At 40.9% G+C, this 18,851-nt stretch overlaps 1 protein-coding gene across 1 annotated transcript in view; it reads right to left on the reverse strand.

Annotated features, from left to right (window-relative positions):
- SEL1L (SEL1L adaptor subunit of ERAD E3 ubiquitin ligase) overlaps window positions 1-18,851 on the reverse strand; it is a 71,030-nt gene that overhangs the window by 35,195 nt on the left and 16,984 nt on the right. The window contains exon 4 of the mRNA XM_001105925.5: window positions 226-393. Within this exon, the coding sequence (XP_001105925.3) occupies window positions 226-393 (168 nt within the window). The remainder of the gene's footprint in view (window positions 1-225; window positions 394-18,851) is intronic.

Here is an 18,851-nt window from a genome sequence, read left to right on the forward strand (position 1 = left end):
GAAAACCATCTCCAAAAAAAACGTGAGTGTGACGTGAATGACACAGCCTGAAACTAAATACACCATATGCTTCCCACTCTTAAGTCCACTCTTTAAGGCTATAACGACATTAGCAATGTTGGCCATTTCTGACCAATGTGGAAAAGGATGACTAGAAAAAGGCCTTAAAAACATTGCCCTAGACATAAAGCAATGCAGATCTGCCTCCTACTGAGGAATACTTACTTTCACAAAAGCCCCACTTTTCATCTGCTTTGTAGTCATAGGTTGTAGCACACCACAGTCTGCCATCTTCCCTCCCATCTGATGTACATTCATCATATTCCTTATCCAGGAAAAGAAAAGGGAAGTGGCAGGGCTCCCCATGTGCTGTGCCTTCAATGGCGGTCAAAGCTGGAATGACAAGAAATAAAAATCTCAACATGAACACCTCTGGTATTCATGGATTCAATGCCATCAATTTTGGCTGTTAGAATTTGAAGCAAAGATTCATGATGCCTGATTTGTAATCGGGAACATAAAAGGGCTAGCAAAGATTTTGATTAGGGAGGACTTGGTTTAGTTAATTTAGTGAGCATGGCTAGCTGATTACTTAGCATCTGTGTCTAGGTTAGACTTTCTGAAGTTCCTGATATATAACCTTAGAATATTAAAAGTCTACTGTAAAACTCCCGCCCGAAAAGTAAGCACAAAAAATAGGCAAAATGCAAGTGAATCAATTCTACTGCTCAGCAAAGCTCTCCTTGTTTCTGAATGCCAGAAGTCAATTTCTTCAGTAATACAGAGTTATATAGGGAAAATGCTCCCCCCAAGGCAAAGTTAACCACTCACACACTCCTCTGCAATCCTGTGGCATTTTATTACAGTACTTATCCCATGTATGGAAGTTACTTCTTTACCATACTCTGGTTCTCATTGGACTTTGAGCTTGTAAAGGGTAGAGACTGCATCTGTAATTTATTCTATAAATTATTTCTGAGTATCTCTTAGGTGTCGGAAATCATGCGAGGTGCTAGAAATGAGGTGGATCAGAGGTCTCTGCTACACACAACTTGCTGCCTAGCCAGGATGGGAGATATTAAGCAAATGTGTGATGGATGCTATGGAAAGGAAAGCCTCCCCTCTCAGGAACTGAGGTTTCAACTGAACCTCAAGGGCGTGCAGGAGGAGCAGTGAATGAAAGGCTCGGGGGTGGGGTGGGTAGGAGTACTCTAACAGGTGCTAAAGTGACAAAAATCAATGAGTGGCAAAGTGGACAAGAGAAGAGGCTAAAGCAGCACGAGGAAGCCAGACTGGGGAAAACCTTACAAGTCTTAATAAGGAGTTCGAACTTTTATCCTGAGAACAACGGAAACTCACTGAAAAGTTTTGCGTAGGAGTGACATGCTCACATTTTATTAAAAGAGTGGAAAGTATGTAAAAAGTAAGGCTGGATGTAAGGTGACCAGTGTAAAGGTTGTAACAGTAGTCTGAGAGGCATTGGTAGCCCAGAGAGGGGAATGGAATGGAAGATGTGGATGTACTCAAGTGATGTTAAGGAGGTAGATATGGTACCACTTTCTAGATGTGTGGATAAGAGGAAAGTTGAGTCAAGGAAGACACCCAGATGCTTTAGGGGTACATACATGGTTGCCCTTACTAAGATACAGAATTCTAAAGGAGGAGTAGGTTACCGGGTAGGTACTGCTATATTCAAGGTGGCTACTAAACAAACAAACAACAAACAAACAAAAAAAAACCCCACAAAAAACAACAGCAAAAACAAAAAAAATCACAAGTGAAAATGTTTTAGACATGTTTCAGTCATAGATAAAAAAAAAAAAAAAATTCTCCAGTACACAGATAATAGTTGAATTCAACGGTATGCATAAGAATGCTGCATGAGATGTATATGAGAACACCAGAGGTCCAGGACTAAGCCTAAAACCATACACAGTAGGTATGAGCCCATGTCAACTTCCACTAGTCGCTTTTACATGGATAATTTAATTGGGTAGCAGAGCTTGGTGATGAAGGGTCTAGGTTCTGGAGTCAGAACATTTGATGCAAATCCTACCACTTATTAGCTGTGTGCTTGGAGCAAATTATTTAATCTCTTAAGATTACTTAGCGATAACTTCCTTATCTCCAAATAGGAATAACAGTCCTTATTGCATTGGGTTGTTTGCAAAGAATGACTGAGATAATACATGTAAAGAATTCATTATGGTGCCTATCACTTTAGGTAATAAGAGTCCAAGAGATGACAGCTGCTATTATTATTATGGGCACCCCCGCTCTGAAGGCTAGAAAGTATCCCTTCTTTCTTTGCAGTGTAAAAAAAGGCATATCCTACTATACTAATTTTAAAAATATTTTCAATAAGCTATGAAAGACAAAATGAATTTCAAATGGTTTACACCAAGTAAATGTCACTCATCCTGGTAATAAGAGGCAAATAACTTTTTTACCTTTGCTTTGTCTATGTTTTAAAGCTGGAGGGATCATGCTACCTGACTTCAAACTATACCACAAGGCTACAGAAACCAAAACAGTATGGTACTGGTACCAAAACAGAGATATAGGCCAATGGAACAGAACAGAGTCCTCAGAAATAATACCACACATCTACAGCCATCTGATCTTTGACAAACCTGACAAAAACAAGAAATGGGGAAAGGATTCCCTATTTAATAAATGGTGCTGGGAAAATTGGCTAGCCATAAGTAGAAAGCTGAAACTGGATCCTTTCCTTATTCCTTATACGAAAATTAATTCAAGATGGATTAGAGATTTAAAATGTTAGACCTAATACCATAAAAACCCTAGAAGAAAACCTAGGTAATACCATTCAGGACATAGGCATGGGCAAGGACTTCATGTCTAAAATACCAAAAGCGACGGCAACAAAAGCCAAAATTGACAAATGGGATCTAATTAAATTAAAGAGCTTCTGCACAGCAAAAGAAACTACCATCAGAGTCAACAGGCAACCTACAGAATGGGAGAAAATTTTTGCAATCTACTCATCTGACAAAGGGCTAATATCCAGAACCTACAAAGAACTCAAACAAATTTACAATAAAACAAACAACCAACCCCATCAAAAAGTGGGCAAAGGATATGAAGAGATACTTGTCAAAAGAAGACATGCATACAGCCAACAGACACATGAAAAAATGCTCGTCATCACTGGCCATCAGAGAAATGCAAATCAAAACCACAATGAGATACCATCTCACACCAGTTAGAATGGCAATCATTAAAAAGTCAGGAAACAACAGGTGCTGGAGAGGATGTGGAGAAATAGGAACACTTTTACACTGTTGGTGGGACTGTAAACTAGTTCAACCATTGTGGAAAACAGTATGGTGATTCCTCAAGGATCTAGAACTAGAAATGCCACTTGACCCAGCCATCCCATTACTGGGTATATACCCAAAGGATTATAAATCATGCTGCTATAAAGACACATGCACATGTATGCTTACTGCAGCACTATTCACAATAGCAAAGACTTGGAATCAACCCAAATGTCCATCAGTGACAGACTGGATTAAGAAAATGTGGCACATATACACCACGGAATACTATGCAGCCATAAAAAAGGATGAGTTCGTGTCCTTTGTAGGGACATGGATGCAGCTGGAAACCATCATTCTCAGCAAACTATTGCAAGAACAGAAAACCAAACACCGCATGTTCTCACTCATAGGTGGGAATTGAACAATGAGATCACTTGGACTCGGGAAGGGGAACATCACACACTGGGGCCTATTATGGGGATGGGGGAGGGGGAAGGGATGGCATTGGGAGTTATACCTGATGTAAATGATGAGTTGATGGGTGCTGACGAGTTGATGGGTGCAGCACACCAACATGGCACAAGTATACATATGTAACAAACCTGCACGTTGTGCACATGTACCCTAGAACTTAAAGTATAAAAAAAAAAAAGGGATCTCTAATGCAATGTATAGGCAAGGAATCCTTTAGTAACAACTTCAGAGGAGTCATTCTGACTACAGAATTTGGAAAGGACATCCCTATACACTGCTACTAGATCCAAACCTGCCGCTGCTTTAGAAAGACAGTGTCTGAGAGCCAGGCATGGTGGCTCACGCCTGTAATCCCAGCTTTGTGGGAGGCTGAGGTGAGCGGATCACTTGAATCCAGGAGTTTGAGACCAGCCTGGGCAACATGGTGAAATCGTCTCTACTAAAAATTCAAAAAATTAGCTGGGCGTGGCAGTAGACACCTGTAGTCTCAGCTACTTGGGAGGCTAAGGCAGGAGGATCACTTGAACCTGGGAGGCGGAGGCTGCAGTGAGCTGAGAAAGTGTCTGTAGAACTGCAGTTTGTAAACCTGAATTTCAAATTAAATAGCAAATGACGGTTTAAAAGAATACTTCTATAATAATAGAAATCTTTGTCTTAAAAACAAATAGCTTATCGTAGGAATTCTAGTTTGCCAAAACTTATATTTTCTAAGTATTTCAAATATATGAAATAATTCCTTTTCATGTGATGAACTATATGACAGAAAAGAAACCGGAGAGAGTAAAAAATTTTTTGACAACAAAAGGTTTTCATCTACTGCTGATTCAGCACTGACATAAGCAGGAAGAAACCCCATGAGGCACTTGCTTCAATTTAGTCAAAACTGCAACCTGTCAAAATAAATCATTAGTGAGTTACTACAATGAAAATTTGTTTCTCTCAGCTACCTTCTCCAAGGGAAATCACAATATGGAAAGTGTTATTACTTTTTAAACTTGTTCTAAAATCTTCCAAAAGTTATTGGTTGGGACTCCCTAGTTTCAAATTGATTATCTCAAACAGAAACTCCTCACAATAGTTTTAATTTCAGTTAATTTTCTTTCTATGGAGAAATTCTGCAATAATTTCAAAGCCATCCTTTTAAAAACCTCCACAAGAACAGTGTCAATTTTAAAAACAAGGCAATCACTGCTCCGGTATAATGAAGCTGACAGGTTATGCAATTTAAATTAGCGATAACCAGTAATCAAATCTGACACCATGAAAGGGAAAAATGGGTTCTCAGTTCTGCAGCTTCATGTAAAATTCACATTTTCTAAATAATGAATCATATTTTGGCTCTACAATTAGTGACACAGTATCCCAATCTATTTGGACCTCAAGAGTAAGATATTTATAGTACAGAACTTATTGTAATACTGAACAGAATGCTTTACACTTCAACTGGTAGAAATCTGCTCTTGCAAAGTCAATTAAAATCAGTCAAGAAAGTAAGAAAAAGCAAAAAGCAAAACAGAACTGAAAATATTCAGTGTTGGCCAGAAGATGGGTAAATGAGTATGAAGACAGTGTCTGAGAGTCAGGCACGGTGACGATGGCTCACGCCTGTAATCGCAGCAAGTGAATATATTAATACAATCTCTTCAAGAGGGGCATTTGGTAATACCTATTAGAATGTAAAGGTCCTATCTTTAGATCCAGCTTTTCTACTTCTGGGATGTTTACTTAAAAAAATGCTCCCAAAAACACACAAAGAGATTATGTGCAAGAGAATACTTGTACAGTATCCTAATTTTAAAAACATAAAACCAAATGAACTCAAAGATCTACTGATAGGAAACTGGGAAATACACTATGGGGCAGCCATTAAATGAAAACCGGGGCATTGTCAACATGGAAGGATTTAAAGGTCCCTAGAGAGTAGTGGAGGGGGCGGGCGGGGAGGGGGGGTGGGGAAGAGGATCAAAGGCTGAGTCCTGAGGCAAGCTCGGGTTTCACCATCAGACAAATTCTCAGGAATCAGCAGCCAAGTGAAGAAAGTATCTTCAGGGAAAAGAACGATACTAGTGAGGGGTTAAGATGAGGACCAGGAACCAAGCAGGTATCCAGCAATTAGAATGTGACTGGTGGAGAAGAGTAGATTTAGTAGTCTGGAGAAGGCTCAAGTCTTGCTGGAGCTGGATTAGAGAACAGGAAGAGAGAAAGCGAAATCAGTGATTAAAGAGAACCCTTTCAAAGAATTATGCTACAAATGGGAGTAGAGGAGTGGGATGGTAGCTGGAAGGGGACTAAAGGACATAAGATTTTTGTTTTTAACAGATATTACAGTATGCTTGATGCTTGAACACTGAAGGAAAGAATCCAAGAGATAAAAAAGGTAAACATGGCTAGAATGCTGATCTCTCTCTCTCTCTCTCTCTCTCTACATATATAGAATTAAAGGCTAGTGGAATATAAGCACATCTTTTTCGCACTTTCAATTGTAAAATCAAAACAAAAAACTAAAAGTTAATTTCTTGATCTATACAGATAAACACAAATAATTTAGCTTTACAAGTTTCTCATTTTAAGAACTTTTACAGTTTACATGGGTGATCTTTAAATAAGAAAATTACCCATTTAATCATGCTGTTTCTCTGAAGCAATCTGGTACTTCCAAACATAGAGTACTAAGTAGCATATGAATCAAATATACCTGTAGTCAAAGAGAGCTGATAAACAATTATTTAATGTTAAAAAGCTACCAACCTCAAGACAACTGTCATAGTGTTCATCAATTTTGGTAAACACTGAAATAAAAGCTCAATCAAGCAAACAATTGTCACCAAAAAAAATCTCCCAAGGACTAAGAACAAAGCACCAGTACATACAGTGTAAAGGAACCAAAGTACTTGACTTAAAGTACATGACATAGGCCAAATGATATGGGCAGTATTTTACTGTTGTCTAGGAAAATGCTATAGTAATATTTTGGGGAAAATACCAATGGTATGTAATTTGCTACAGACTGCTTTCATCAAAAGTTGAAAACTGCAAAATAAGGTCTAGAAACTATCTTTGTAAATAAACACACACTATACGAAGAAAGCCACTGTTTTATAGATTACAATGTATTTTTCAGAAGATGTATTCATATGTAGAATGAACAAAACGTTAACATCAGGGTTCATACAAAGTTCAGCTCTTTCTGTGAGAAGCAACTAATCATTTTAAAATACAAAGAGAAAGAAGCCCAATCACTGGCCCATGTGACCAGAATAAAGTGGCAAACTTCATATCAATCAGGTGATAGGCACTGTCAAAAACCATCCAGAGTAAAACTTGCTCAGGAAAGCTGCTATTTAAGAACAGTGGGTTTCTCTAAACAATGGCTTTTAAAGACAGGTGGGTTTTCAAAGCTGTGGTGTGGCTGGCATCTACAAGGATGGTCTCCTAAAGGAGTTTCCTTGCACAAATAATTTTCTTGTAAAACCAAATCAAACCAAAGAAACAACAATAACAAAAAAAGCCTTTTCATGAAAGTCCGGACCTGCTGCAGGCAACTGCCTGTGTCTTCTTATCTTCTGTTTAATCTGATTGCTAGGATAAAGGTCGTTCCTTCCCTGCCATCCCCACTTAAGCAACAATGGAGTAGAAATCATTCTACTGCTCAACAGCTTGCTGCAGAACCTAATTTTAAGCAAGATGTAGTCAGTTTAAACTCAGTTCCTTTTGTGCCATTTAAAATAATCCAAGATGCCAATTACTCTATTTTTCTTTTTTAAGGCTGTAAGGATGTATTTACTGCAGAGACAAACAGTAAGAAAGTATACAAAATTAAAGAAAAATGACAGTTATCTTTACCTATCACTTCAAGTTATTTCTGCCTAGAGGTAATGACAGTGAAAAAAGTTCTGGACCTTTTTCAGTTGCAAACTTATTTTTACAAATGGCTTATTTTCACAGAAAGGATTTGTGATGGTTAATTTTGTGTGTCAACCTGGCTGGGCCATAGTGCCCAGATATTCAGTATATCATTGTTTTGGATGTTTCTATGAAGGTGATTTTTGGATGAAATTAATATTTAAATTGGTGGACTCTGAATAAAGCAGATTATCCTCCATGATGTGGGTGGATGTCGCCCAATCAGTTGAAGGACTGAGTAGAAAGAAGACTGAACCCTATAAAGAAGAAATTCTCTAAGCAAATGGCCTTTGGTTCTGTTTCTCTGGAGAACTGTGACTAATACAAGATCATACTAACTGAACTACTTTTCAATAGGACATTTTTTTGCTTCACATATCATTGACATTCTTGTAGGTGGCAGACAGGGCAGACTGCCTCATTACCGATTCTGAACCACTTCCCCAGATGATAGTTTCAGAATTCTCCTAGTGTCTTCCGAAAATGCTTCTGCTTTTCTGATGCAGGCAACATTTCTTCCTGAGGACCCAGGCCCTGAAGGTGCAGCCACTATCAGATTTGACCACATGGAACAAACATGAGGATGAAGCCAGTCTACTTGAGGAGCTGAACAGGAAGAAAGGGAGAGCTGGAGTCTCTGATGGCACAAGTCCTGTGTTCTACTTACATGAACCAAATAAACCTCTGGTTCTGCCACTGTCTGACAGATTTTCTTATTTACAAGAAAACATGTTCCTTTTAAAATGGCTGAGTATTCTATAACAGGCAATACCACAAAGTAATCATTCTCCTTATGATGGCCAATTAATTATTCATTCATGATCAACAAATGTTTACTGAGATGACATGCAGAAAATAGTTAGCAAGTCTAACTAGTTATCCTTTGAAAGACTGCTTATCACGTGGCTGTCAGTTGCCATCAAGGAACTTAGATTTTGGAAGGGTTCCCACTGAGAGGTGAAGTCAGCTGGGCTACTGGGTAGGGTGGGGACTTGGAGAACTTTTCTGTCTAGCTAAAGGATTGTAAACACACCAACCAGCGCTCTGTGTCTAGCCAAAGGTTTGTAAACACACCAATCAGTACTCTGTAAAAATGCACCAATCAGCGCTGTGTCTAGCTAAAGGTTTGTAAATGCACCAATCAGCACTCTGTAAAAACAGACCAATCAGCTCCTCGTAAAATGGACCAACCAGCAGGATGTGGGCGGGGCCAAATAAGGGAATAAAAGCTGGTAACCTGAGCCAGCAGCAGCAACCCACTTGGGTCCCCTTCTACACTGTGGAAGCTTTGTTCTTTTGCTCTTCACAATAAATCTTGTTGCTGCTCACTCTTTGGGTCTGCGCTACCTTTATGAGCTGTAACACTCACTGCAAAGGTCTGTGGCGTCACTCCTGAAGTCAGTGAGACCATGAACCCACTGGGAGGAATAAACGACTCCAGACGCGCCACCTTTAAGAACTGTAACACTCACTGCGAGGGTCTGTGGCTTCATTCTTGAAGTCAGCGAGACTAAGAAGGAATAAATTCTGGACACATTTTGGTGACCATGAAGGGACAATCACCAAGCAGTGAGTACCATCGGACCCCTTTCGCTTGCTATTCTGTCCTATTTTTCCTTAGAATTTGGGCACTAAATACCGGCACCTGTCGGTCAGTTAAAAGCAACTAGCGTGGCCACTGGACTAAAGACATGGGTGTCAGGCTTTCTGGGAAAGAGCTCTCTAACAACCCCCAACTCTTCGGAGTTGGGAGTGTTGGTTTGCCTGGAACCAGCTTCTGCTTTCCCTGTACTTCTGGGCTGAGCCGAAGGTGGACAGAGAGGAAAGCCATTCAGTTCCGGGGTCCGGACAACAAGTTGGTTGACCTTGCGGCCATGAGTGGAACTCTCAAAGTCACGTTGCCCAAGTGAGACTCACCCATCTATCCTATCTATCCTGACCCTTACCTCCATGGGTCCTAATGCTTGTCAGACAAACTTCCTCTAGCCTCTCTTCTCTGAGGCTAGTCCTGCTTCTTAAAACCACTCCCTATCTCTGGTGCTTTTCTAGTTTCTCCTATAAGAATGATTTCTAGTATATACTCCAGGACTCTATTCCCTTCTTTAGGCACCTGGCCTCACTAGTTAGAGACACACAATTTTTGCCCAAAGCCCGGTCGGGGCGGGGGACTATCTTATCTGGAATTTTAGGGTCCCTCCTCAGGCTAGCAGGCCTAACAAAAGCTATTCCTGAAGCTAGGATATGGGGAGCCTCAGAAATGATATCCTTCTGATTCAAGTGAGGACAAAAGGCATCACTCTTCCAACTCTGGAGATCCTTCCCCTCACTTAGGGGATGCCCCACTTCACTTTTGGGGCATAATATCTTTATAGGATATGGGTAAAGTCCCAATACTAACAGGAGAATACTTAGGACTCTAACAGGTTTTTGAGACTGCGTCAGTAAGGGTCATAAATCCGATTTTTCTCGGTCCTCTTTGTGGTCTAGGAGGACAGGCAAGGGTGCAGGTTTTCGAGAATGCATTGGTAAGGGCCACTAAATCCAACCTTCCTTGGTCCTCTTTGTGGTCTAGGAGGAAAACTAGTGTTTCTGCTGCTGTGTCAATGAGCTCAACTATTCCGATCATCAGGGTCCAGGGACCGTTATGGGTTCCTGGACAGGGAGAGAACCAAACCAAAGCCACGGGCAGTTTGGTCTTTCAGATGGGAAACAGGCATCAACAGGCTCACCCATGAAATGCATCCTAAGCTGTTGGGACCAATTTGACCCACAAACCCTGAAAAAGAGGCGGCTCATTTTTTTCTGCATTATGGCCTGGCCCCAGTATTCTCTCTGATGGGGAAAAATGGCCACCTGAGGGAAGTATGAATTATAATACTATCCTGCAGCTTGACTTTTCTGTAAGACGGAAGGCAAATGGAGTGAAATACCTTATGTCCAAGCTTTCTCTTCATTGAAGGAGAATCCACAACTATGCAAAGCTTGCAATTTACATCCCACAGGAGGACCTCTCAGCTTACCTCCATATCCTAGCCTCCCTATAGCTCCCCTTCCTATTAATGATAAGACTCCTGTAATCCCCCCTGTCCAGAAGGAAACAAGCAAAGAAATCTCCAAAGGACCACAAAAACCCCTGGGCTATCGGTTATGTCCCCTTCAAGCTGTAGGGGGAGGGGAATTTGGCCCAAGCTGGGTACATGTCCCCTTCTCCCTCTCTGATTTAAAGCAGATCAAGGCAGACCTGGGGAGGCTTTCGGATGATCCTGATAGGTATACAGATGTCCTACAGGGTCTAGGGTAAACCTTTGCTCTCACTTGGAGAGATGTCATGCTCTTGTTAGGTCAAACCCTGGCCTTTGAAGAAAACAATGCGGCTTTAGCTACAGCCTGAGAGTTTGGAGATACATGGTATCTTAGTCAAGTAAATGACAGACTGACAGCCAAAGAAAGGGACAAATTCCCTACCGGTCAGCAAGCCATCCCCAGTATGGATCCCTACTGGGATCTACATTCAGATCATGGGGACTGGAGTCGTAAACATCTACTGACCTGTGTTCTAGAAGGACTAAGGAGAATTAGGAAAAAGCCCATGAATTATTCAATTATGTCCACCATAACTCAGGGAAAGGAAGAAAATCCTTCTGCCTTCCTTGAGAGGCTATGGGAGGCCTTAAGAGAACATACTCCCCCGTCACCTGACTCACTTGAGGGTCAACTGATTCTAAAGGGTAAGTTCATTACCCAATCGGCCGCAGATACCAGAAGAAAGCTCCAAAAGCGAGCCCTGGCCCTGAACAAAATCTGGAGGCATTATTAAACCTGGCAACCTGGTGTTCTATAATAGGGACCAAGAGGAACAGGCCAAAAAGGAAAAGTGAGACCAGAGAAAGGCTGCAGCCTTGGTCATGGCCCTCAAACCAACCTTGGTGGTTCAAAGAGGACAGAAAATGGAGCAGGCCAGTCACCTGGTGGGGCTTGTTGTCAGTGTGGTGTGCAAGGACACTTTATAAAAGATTGTCCAATGAGAAACAAGCTGCCCCCTCGCCCATGTCCACTATGCCGAGGCAATCACTGGAAGGTGCACTGCCCCAGAGGACAAAGGTTCTCTGGGCCAGAAGCCCTCAACCAGATGATCCAACAACAGGACTGAGGGTGCCTGGGGCAAGCGCCAGCTCATGTCATCACCCGCAGTGAGCCCCGGGTACGTTTAACCATTGAGGGCCAGGAAACTGACTTCCTCCTGGACACTGGTGCGGCCTTCTCAATGTTAATCTCCTGTCCCAGACAACCGTCCTCAAGGTCTGTTACCAACTGAGGAATCCTGGGACAGCCTGTAACCAGGTATTTCTCCCACCTCCTCAGTTGTAATTGGGAGACTCTGCTCTTTTCACATGCCTTTGTTACTCCTGAAAGTCCCATGCCCTTATTAGGGAGGGATATAGTATTCAAAGTTGGAGCTACTGTCTACATGAATATGGGGAACAAGTTACCCATTTGTTGTCCCCTGCTTGAGTAGGGAATTAACCCTGAAGTCTGGGCATTGGAAGGAACAAATTCCGGGCACACCACCATTCTAACTTATAAAAGTGACTCATGGAGCCCAAACCATACAAACCCGTGGTTTACTCTCAATACCCATTTTTCTTCTGGGATTCTACAGTTTTGGTACATGCTAGTAGAGGGTGATTAGAAACTAGTTTTCAATAAAAACTCCAGGCAGTGGGTCTCTAATGAGCCTCCCTGGCAGACAACATTTCACGTGTTACAATTTGCTGCTGGGGGAATTAAGTGCGTCCTGCATAAGTTCTGTGGGACAGGACCCTTGGAAGCTTCTACCTTGTTTCCTCCAGACTTCCCCCCATGTACCTTGCACCTGTGCTGATTTTGCTTTGCCCCCTTTTGCTGTAATAAATCATAGCTGTGAAGGCAACTATATGTCAAATCCCCCTACCAAATCATTAAATCTGGGGATGGTCTAGGGATCTCTGACACAGATGCATCAGAAGTGGGATTTGCTAGAATGACCCTGACTCACTGATATATGGTGAAAGTGCTGTTTGAGAAGAGGAAGGATAAAGGGCAGAATATGATGAATCTTTGGGGCCTGAGTGGTTACGCAGTCATCCACGGTATGAAGCAGTAGCTGAGCTACTATACGTTGTGAGAGCCACAGAATCGGAAAGTGATAGATCCAGCTCCAGGAAAGCTGGCTTGCTGGATACCCCTGACTGCTTTTAGGCATGCTGGCTAAAATGAGGGAAAAGGCAGTGTAGTGCAGCCTATGGTTTTTGTTCTCTCCTCTAGATGGAAAGAGAAAGGACCCCCCAAATTCCCAAGGATGGGCCAAACCAAAATGTTACAAGTTTGAACTGCTCTCTTTAAAAAGTTAAATCTGGTCTGGAACAAAATTTTGGATAAACCAGAAAACAAACAAACAAAAAAACTGGGGGAGGTAACAATCCAGCAGTTTTTTTTCAGCCTGGCTGCTGCTCTTGCTACAATATCCTCCCCCGCCTCCCTTCCTGCACTGCATTCCAGGATCTTCCCTGGCAGCTGTAATGTTAACAGTGCAAACACTGAATTTACTGCTAGGAGGCTAAGTAAACTGCAGTAGATTAAAAAAAAAAAAAAAAAAGGAAGAAAAATTTAAAAATGGCTTTATATTTTGTGGCTATTGCATCCAGATGTATTGTAAAAATTAATATAAAATGTTAAACACTTGTAATTTCATAAATACCAGAGGAATAATCCTGATCAGGGGAAGCTGCAAAAAAAAAAGAAACGTGTTAGTGGCACACAGCTTCTTTGCTTTTTGCTGCCAGTGGGAGGACTGGAATTTGAACTCTTTTGAGTTTTGGAAACAGAGTATCTGTAATTGATGGTTTGCTTCCAGGGTTACCATGTGTACTCTCTGGAACTGAACTTTTTTTTTTTTTTTTTGACAGTCTTACTCTGTCGCCCAGGCTGGAGCGCAGTGGCATAATCTCAGTTCACTGCAGCCTCTGTCTCCCAGGCTCAAGCGATTCTCATACGACACTTGGCTAATTTTTTTATGTTCTTAGTAGAGATGGCGTTTTACAATATTGGCCAGGCTGGTCTTGAACTCCTAGCCTCAAGTGATCCTCCTGCCTCGGCCTCCCAAAGTGCTGGGATTACAGGCAGGAACCACCGCGCCCGGCCTGGGACTGAACTTCGGGTACTCTGACTCTCATGAGACTGACTCAGCCCTGGAAAGCTTTTAGGTCAGCTTCCACTTACTAGGCTACAGTTGTGCTGTGCCTGATTTAAAAAAAAAAAAAAAGTTAACACAGAAACTTAAGATCATGTAAAAAAACAAATAATAGGTAAAATGTGTTTTTAAAAAGGTAGGCCGGGAGGAAGCCTATTGTTTTTCTAAGATAGACCATTATGATAAATGGGAATTCTTTACCTGGCTAAGTCTAGGCCTCCTAAATCAATACTGCAGGCTAGTCTTCCTACTTACTACTAACTGGGTCTTATTGGTAACTCTGCTGTAAAGATGCCTTGGCCAAAGACCTAGGGAGTAGACTGTGCAGAGAAGAGTTAACAAAATAGACATAAACTTCTCTCTTTGAGAAGGTCAGCTTACAAGGTTAGCCCTTGGTTGGCATCTGGAAATTTAGATTGCTGGAGAGTTCCTACCATCCTACGGATAAGAGTGGCTCACCCAAACTATACAAACAATGATTTATGTTGAACACTTGCTTTCCTTCTGCAAGTCTGGTACATGCCAGGAAGAGACTGCCAACTTAACTAGCCCTCAATAAAAACTCTAGGTCTCTAATAAGCTACCCAGGTACAAAACATTTCACATGTGTTATCTTAACTTGTTGCTGCCGGATGTAAGCACTACCTGTGTGACTCCTCTGAGAGAGGACCCTTGAAAGCTTACATCTGGTTTCCCCTACACTTCATTTCATGCTTTTCCTTTGCTGATTTTGCCTTCTAGTCTTCCACTATGACAACTTATAGGTGTGAACACAACTCTACGCTGAGTCCTTGGAGTCAGCATAGATTTACTAGGAACACTTCCTACCCAATTACTGCACCTGAGGGTGTGGTCTTGGGGTTCCTCAACACAATTGGGAATAAGTGTGAAATGTTCAAGAAATAGCAAGAGGACAAGTATGGCGGGAGTCACATAAAGGGAAGTGGCAGAAGTTAAAGAGAGAGGAGGTGCCTGATGTCAGGCCTTGTTAATAGAAGAAGTTTGGATTTTATTTTGAGTAGGACAGGAAGCCAAAGGAGGTTTCTGAGCAGGGAGAAGGCTCAGTCTGGTTGCTGTTAGGGAACTGATAGTGGGGGAAAAGAGCAAAAGGAGGAAGGCCCGATTGGAAGCTCTTACATATAGTAAACACTTTGATTATCCTTGGGTGGTTCAGGAACCACTTCAGAAAGGAGAAACCTACATTTATTTTTAAGAATGAACAGAAATTTGACAGTGGATTTGGGCAAGGGAATGAGGAAGGCATCCTAAGCAGTGAGGAGAACCTGTACAAAGGCCCAGAGGCATGAACTGTATGTTGTATTTGAAGAACAGAGAAGGGTTTTGTATTGCTGAAAAAGGCTGCTTGGGGGAGGGGTAAACCGAAGGCTCTGTGAATCATGCTAAGGACTGCATACTTCGTCTCCCAGGCAAACAGGGAGGTAATGGAGGCCTGTAAACAGGGGAGTTACAGGGTCAAATTTGAGTTTGAGAAAGGTTAATATGGTAGCAACAAGATTGAGAGGCTGACAAAGGGCAAAAGTTTCAAAGTAGCTGTCACATAACCCAGTTCTAGTGTAGCTGGAACTGTACACAGCCATACATATGCAATTTATGTTATATATTATATGTGCATAAGTACATAAGCCTTTTCTTGTATTAAGAATAAATTAAAAACAAGTCTAAATCATTATTGAAAAGTGAAAACAAACTGATACAAACTAATCTGAATGTTTATAAAGTTGTTGATAGAACCAGAGAATTATTAGTGATTTTAAAACACTGTATTATTATAAATCCCTAGCAAAATATATACTGAGGATAAGAAGAACCATAAAGGAATCTTGGGCTGCATTCTGTGGTCCCACAGTTAGTGGGAAGGGCCACTGTTATTTTGAAACTATATATACATATTTATTATAAAACAAAGTAACATTAATGTCATTAGGTACTAAGATTTTCAGCACCAGTGAAAGGAAATAACACAAAATAAGCAAAAACCTTGATGAGGTGGTAAGGCTCGCAGCAGACCTGTAATCTGTTCTTTCTTCTCACTGGCCCAAAACAGAGCGAGCAGATACCTCTCTCTAAGCATCATCAAATCACCTTAGAAATATGGTAAAGACAGACCTCTGGCAAACACACTGAAGGTATTTACTATCGGAAGAGTCCTTACTTATAAAATGCTTCAGCAGGATGAACTTGATCTGTCTACATTGCTCATTATACAAAAACCTGGGATGTAGGCAGGCATGACTCTAGAAAATATCACATACACTATGTAATTATCAGAGAAGAAACCGGTGATGTCTCATGTTGGAAACAGCTTTCTTTCGTGGAACTGACACTCTATAGGCATTACTTAGAGACCTCGAGTGTTGAACTCTGGGCTGGAGCACAGTCTAATTGAGGAAAGAAAGGACCTAAGAGCAGCTCTGGTAGCCACAGACTTCTCTACACCCTGCTTGTGTCTTATGATAATTTTATCTTTGAAAATATTTGCCAAGCTTGATAGTAGGTTAGGATCTCTGATCCTTATAAGTTCAATATGTCAATCTGAATTTTGTTATCTTGCGTGTAATATTTAATTTGAACTGGAAGTTATCGGTATGAAAGATACATTTCCTAACCCAACGCACCAAAAAGGCCTATAAGTAATGACAATTTAGCAATGCAGATCACTGGAGCTTATAGTATCTAACCCATTAAAAGCAATCTGGGTTCCTTGGAGAAATAGCTGACATTTACTTCTGGGTCAAGAAATGTACAAAATGAGTTTAGGACACCCTTGTTCTTCCTGGAAAAAAAAGTTACGAAAGATCACCAGGATTTAGTCAAAAAGACAAAGGAATGACTACCAACGGCCAAAAAAGGAAAATTCTGAGCAATCAACAAAAAAGAATGATTGCAATGAACACAAATACAATCATGTGACAGACACATTATGACTCCCTGGTCAAAGACAGACTGTGGATACCATGGTGGTCTCATAAGATTATAATGAAGCTGAAAAATTCCTATCACCTAGTCATGTCCTAGTCATTATAATATTGTAGCACAATCCATTACTTATGTTTTTGTAGTGAAATTAGTGTGAATAAACCTATTGCACTTCCAGTTGTATAAAAGTATAGTAATACAATTATGTATGGCACTTAACACTTGATAGTGATAATAAACAACTATGCTACTGGTCTACATGCTTACTGTATTTTTCACCCTTATTTTAGCATGTACTCCTACTTATTTAAAAAAAAAAAAGTTAACTGTACAACAGCATTAGGTGGGTCCTTCAGGAAGTATAGGCATCGTTATCATAGGAGATGACAGTTCCATGCCTGTTAATGGCCCTGAAGACCTTCCAGTGCGACAAGATGTGGAGGCGGAAGACAGTGATATTGATGACCCTGACCCTGTGTAGGCATAGGCTAATGTGTATATTTGTCTTAGTTTTTAACACAAACGTTTTTTAAAAAATTAAAAAATAGAAAAAAGCTTATAGAATAAGGATAATGTATAAAGAAAATATTTTTGTATAGCTGTACAATGTGTTTGTATTTTAAGCTAAGTGTTACTACAAAATAGTCAAAGAGCTAAAAAATTTATAAATGAAAATATAAAAGTTTATAAACTAATTATCACTGTGTTACAACTGAGTATGGTATTCAATACAATAACAAGCTATGGAAGTTTGTAGCCTAGTGGCAACAGGCTATAACATATAGCCGAGGTACATAATAGGCTACAATAGCTAGCTATGTGTAAGTATACTCTGTTTGCATAATGATAAAATTAACTAGTGATGCATTTATCAGAATGCATCCCCATTGTTAAGTGATACATGACTGTCCCTCAGTATCACTGGAGGACTGGGTCCAGGACCTGGCCTGGTGGTACCAAAATCCATGAGTGCTCAAGCGGTTTAGATAAAATGATGTAGTGCTTGCATATAACCTAGGCAATCCTCCCGTATACTTTACATCATCCCTAGACTACTTCTAACACCTAATATAATGGAAATGCTATGTAAATAGTTATACTACATTGTTCAGGGAATAATGACAGGAACAAAAACTGTGGACATGTTCAGTACACAGCTGCAACCACCCATTTTTTCCAAATATTTTCAAATATTTGGTTGAATCCATGGATACAGAGGGCTGACTATATATAAGAATCCATTAATTTATAATGATGCTTGTGATATTGCAAAAAAATACTTGATCTTCATCCCATTTCCAGAAATATAGCTCTTAAAATCCCTGGAATCTCTTGAGTGATTAGAATGTCTTCTGTATGATAATGAGATAACTGGTGGCTGGAGGCTCCTAGAAAGCCTTGGGATAGGACTTGGTTGCCAGGGAAACCAACCATTACATTAGAGGGTTAGCATTTACAGTCCCACCGCCCAACCTCAGAAGGGCAGAGGAGCTAAAAGTTGAGCTAATAAATCAATGCCCAGTGATTTAATCAATTATGCTTGCATAACAAAGCTTACATAAAAACCCCAAATAGCTGAGTTCTGGGAGTTTCTGGAAAGCTGAGCACATGGAGATTCCTGGAGGGTGGGTGGCATGGTCAGATCAGAGAGGGCATGGAAGCTCGGCAGCCCTTCTCCCACACCTTGCCCTATGCCTCTCTTCCATCTGGCTTTTCGTCTCTATCCTTTGTAATATCCTTTATAATAAATGTAAATTCATATTTACATTTACCCATTTATCATGCTTCCCAGAGTCCTAAGTGCTAGCAAATTAACTGAACCCAAGAAGGGGGTTGTGGGAATCCTGATTTATAGCCAGTCTGTCAGAAGCACAGACAACCCGGGGCTTATGATTGGCATCTCAAGGAGTGGGGACTGGTCTTGTGAGACTGAGCCTTCAACTTGTGAGATCTAATGCTATCTCCAGGTAGTGTCAGAACGGAATTAAATTGGTAGACATCCTGCTGGTTTCTGCTGGAGAATC

The sequence above is a fragment of the Macaca mulatta genome, chromosome 7, assembly GCF_049350105.2.
Source record: "Macaca mulatta isolate MMU2019108-1 chromosome 7, T2T-MMU8v2.0, whole genome shotgun sequence".
Taxonomy (NCBI): domain Eukaryota; kingdom Metazoa; phylum Chordata; class Mammalia; order Primates; family Cercopithecidae; genus Macaca; species Macaca mulatta.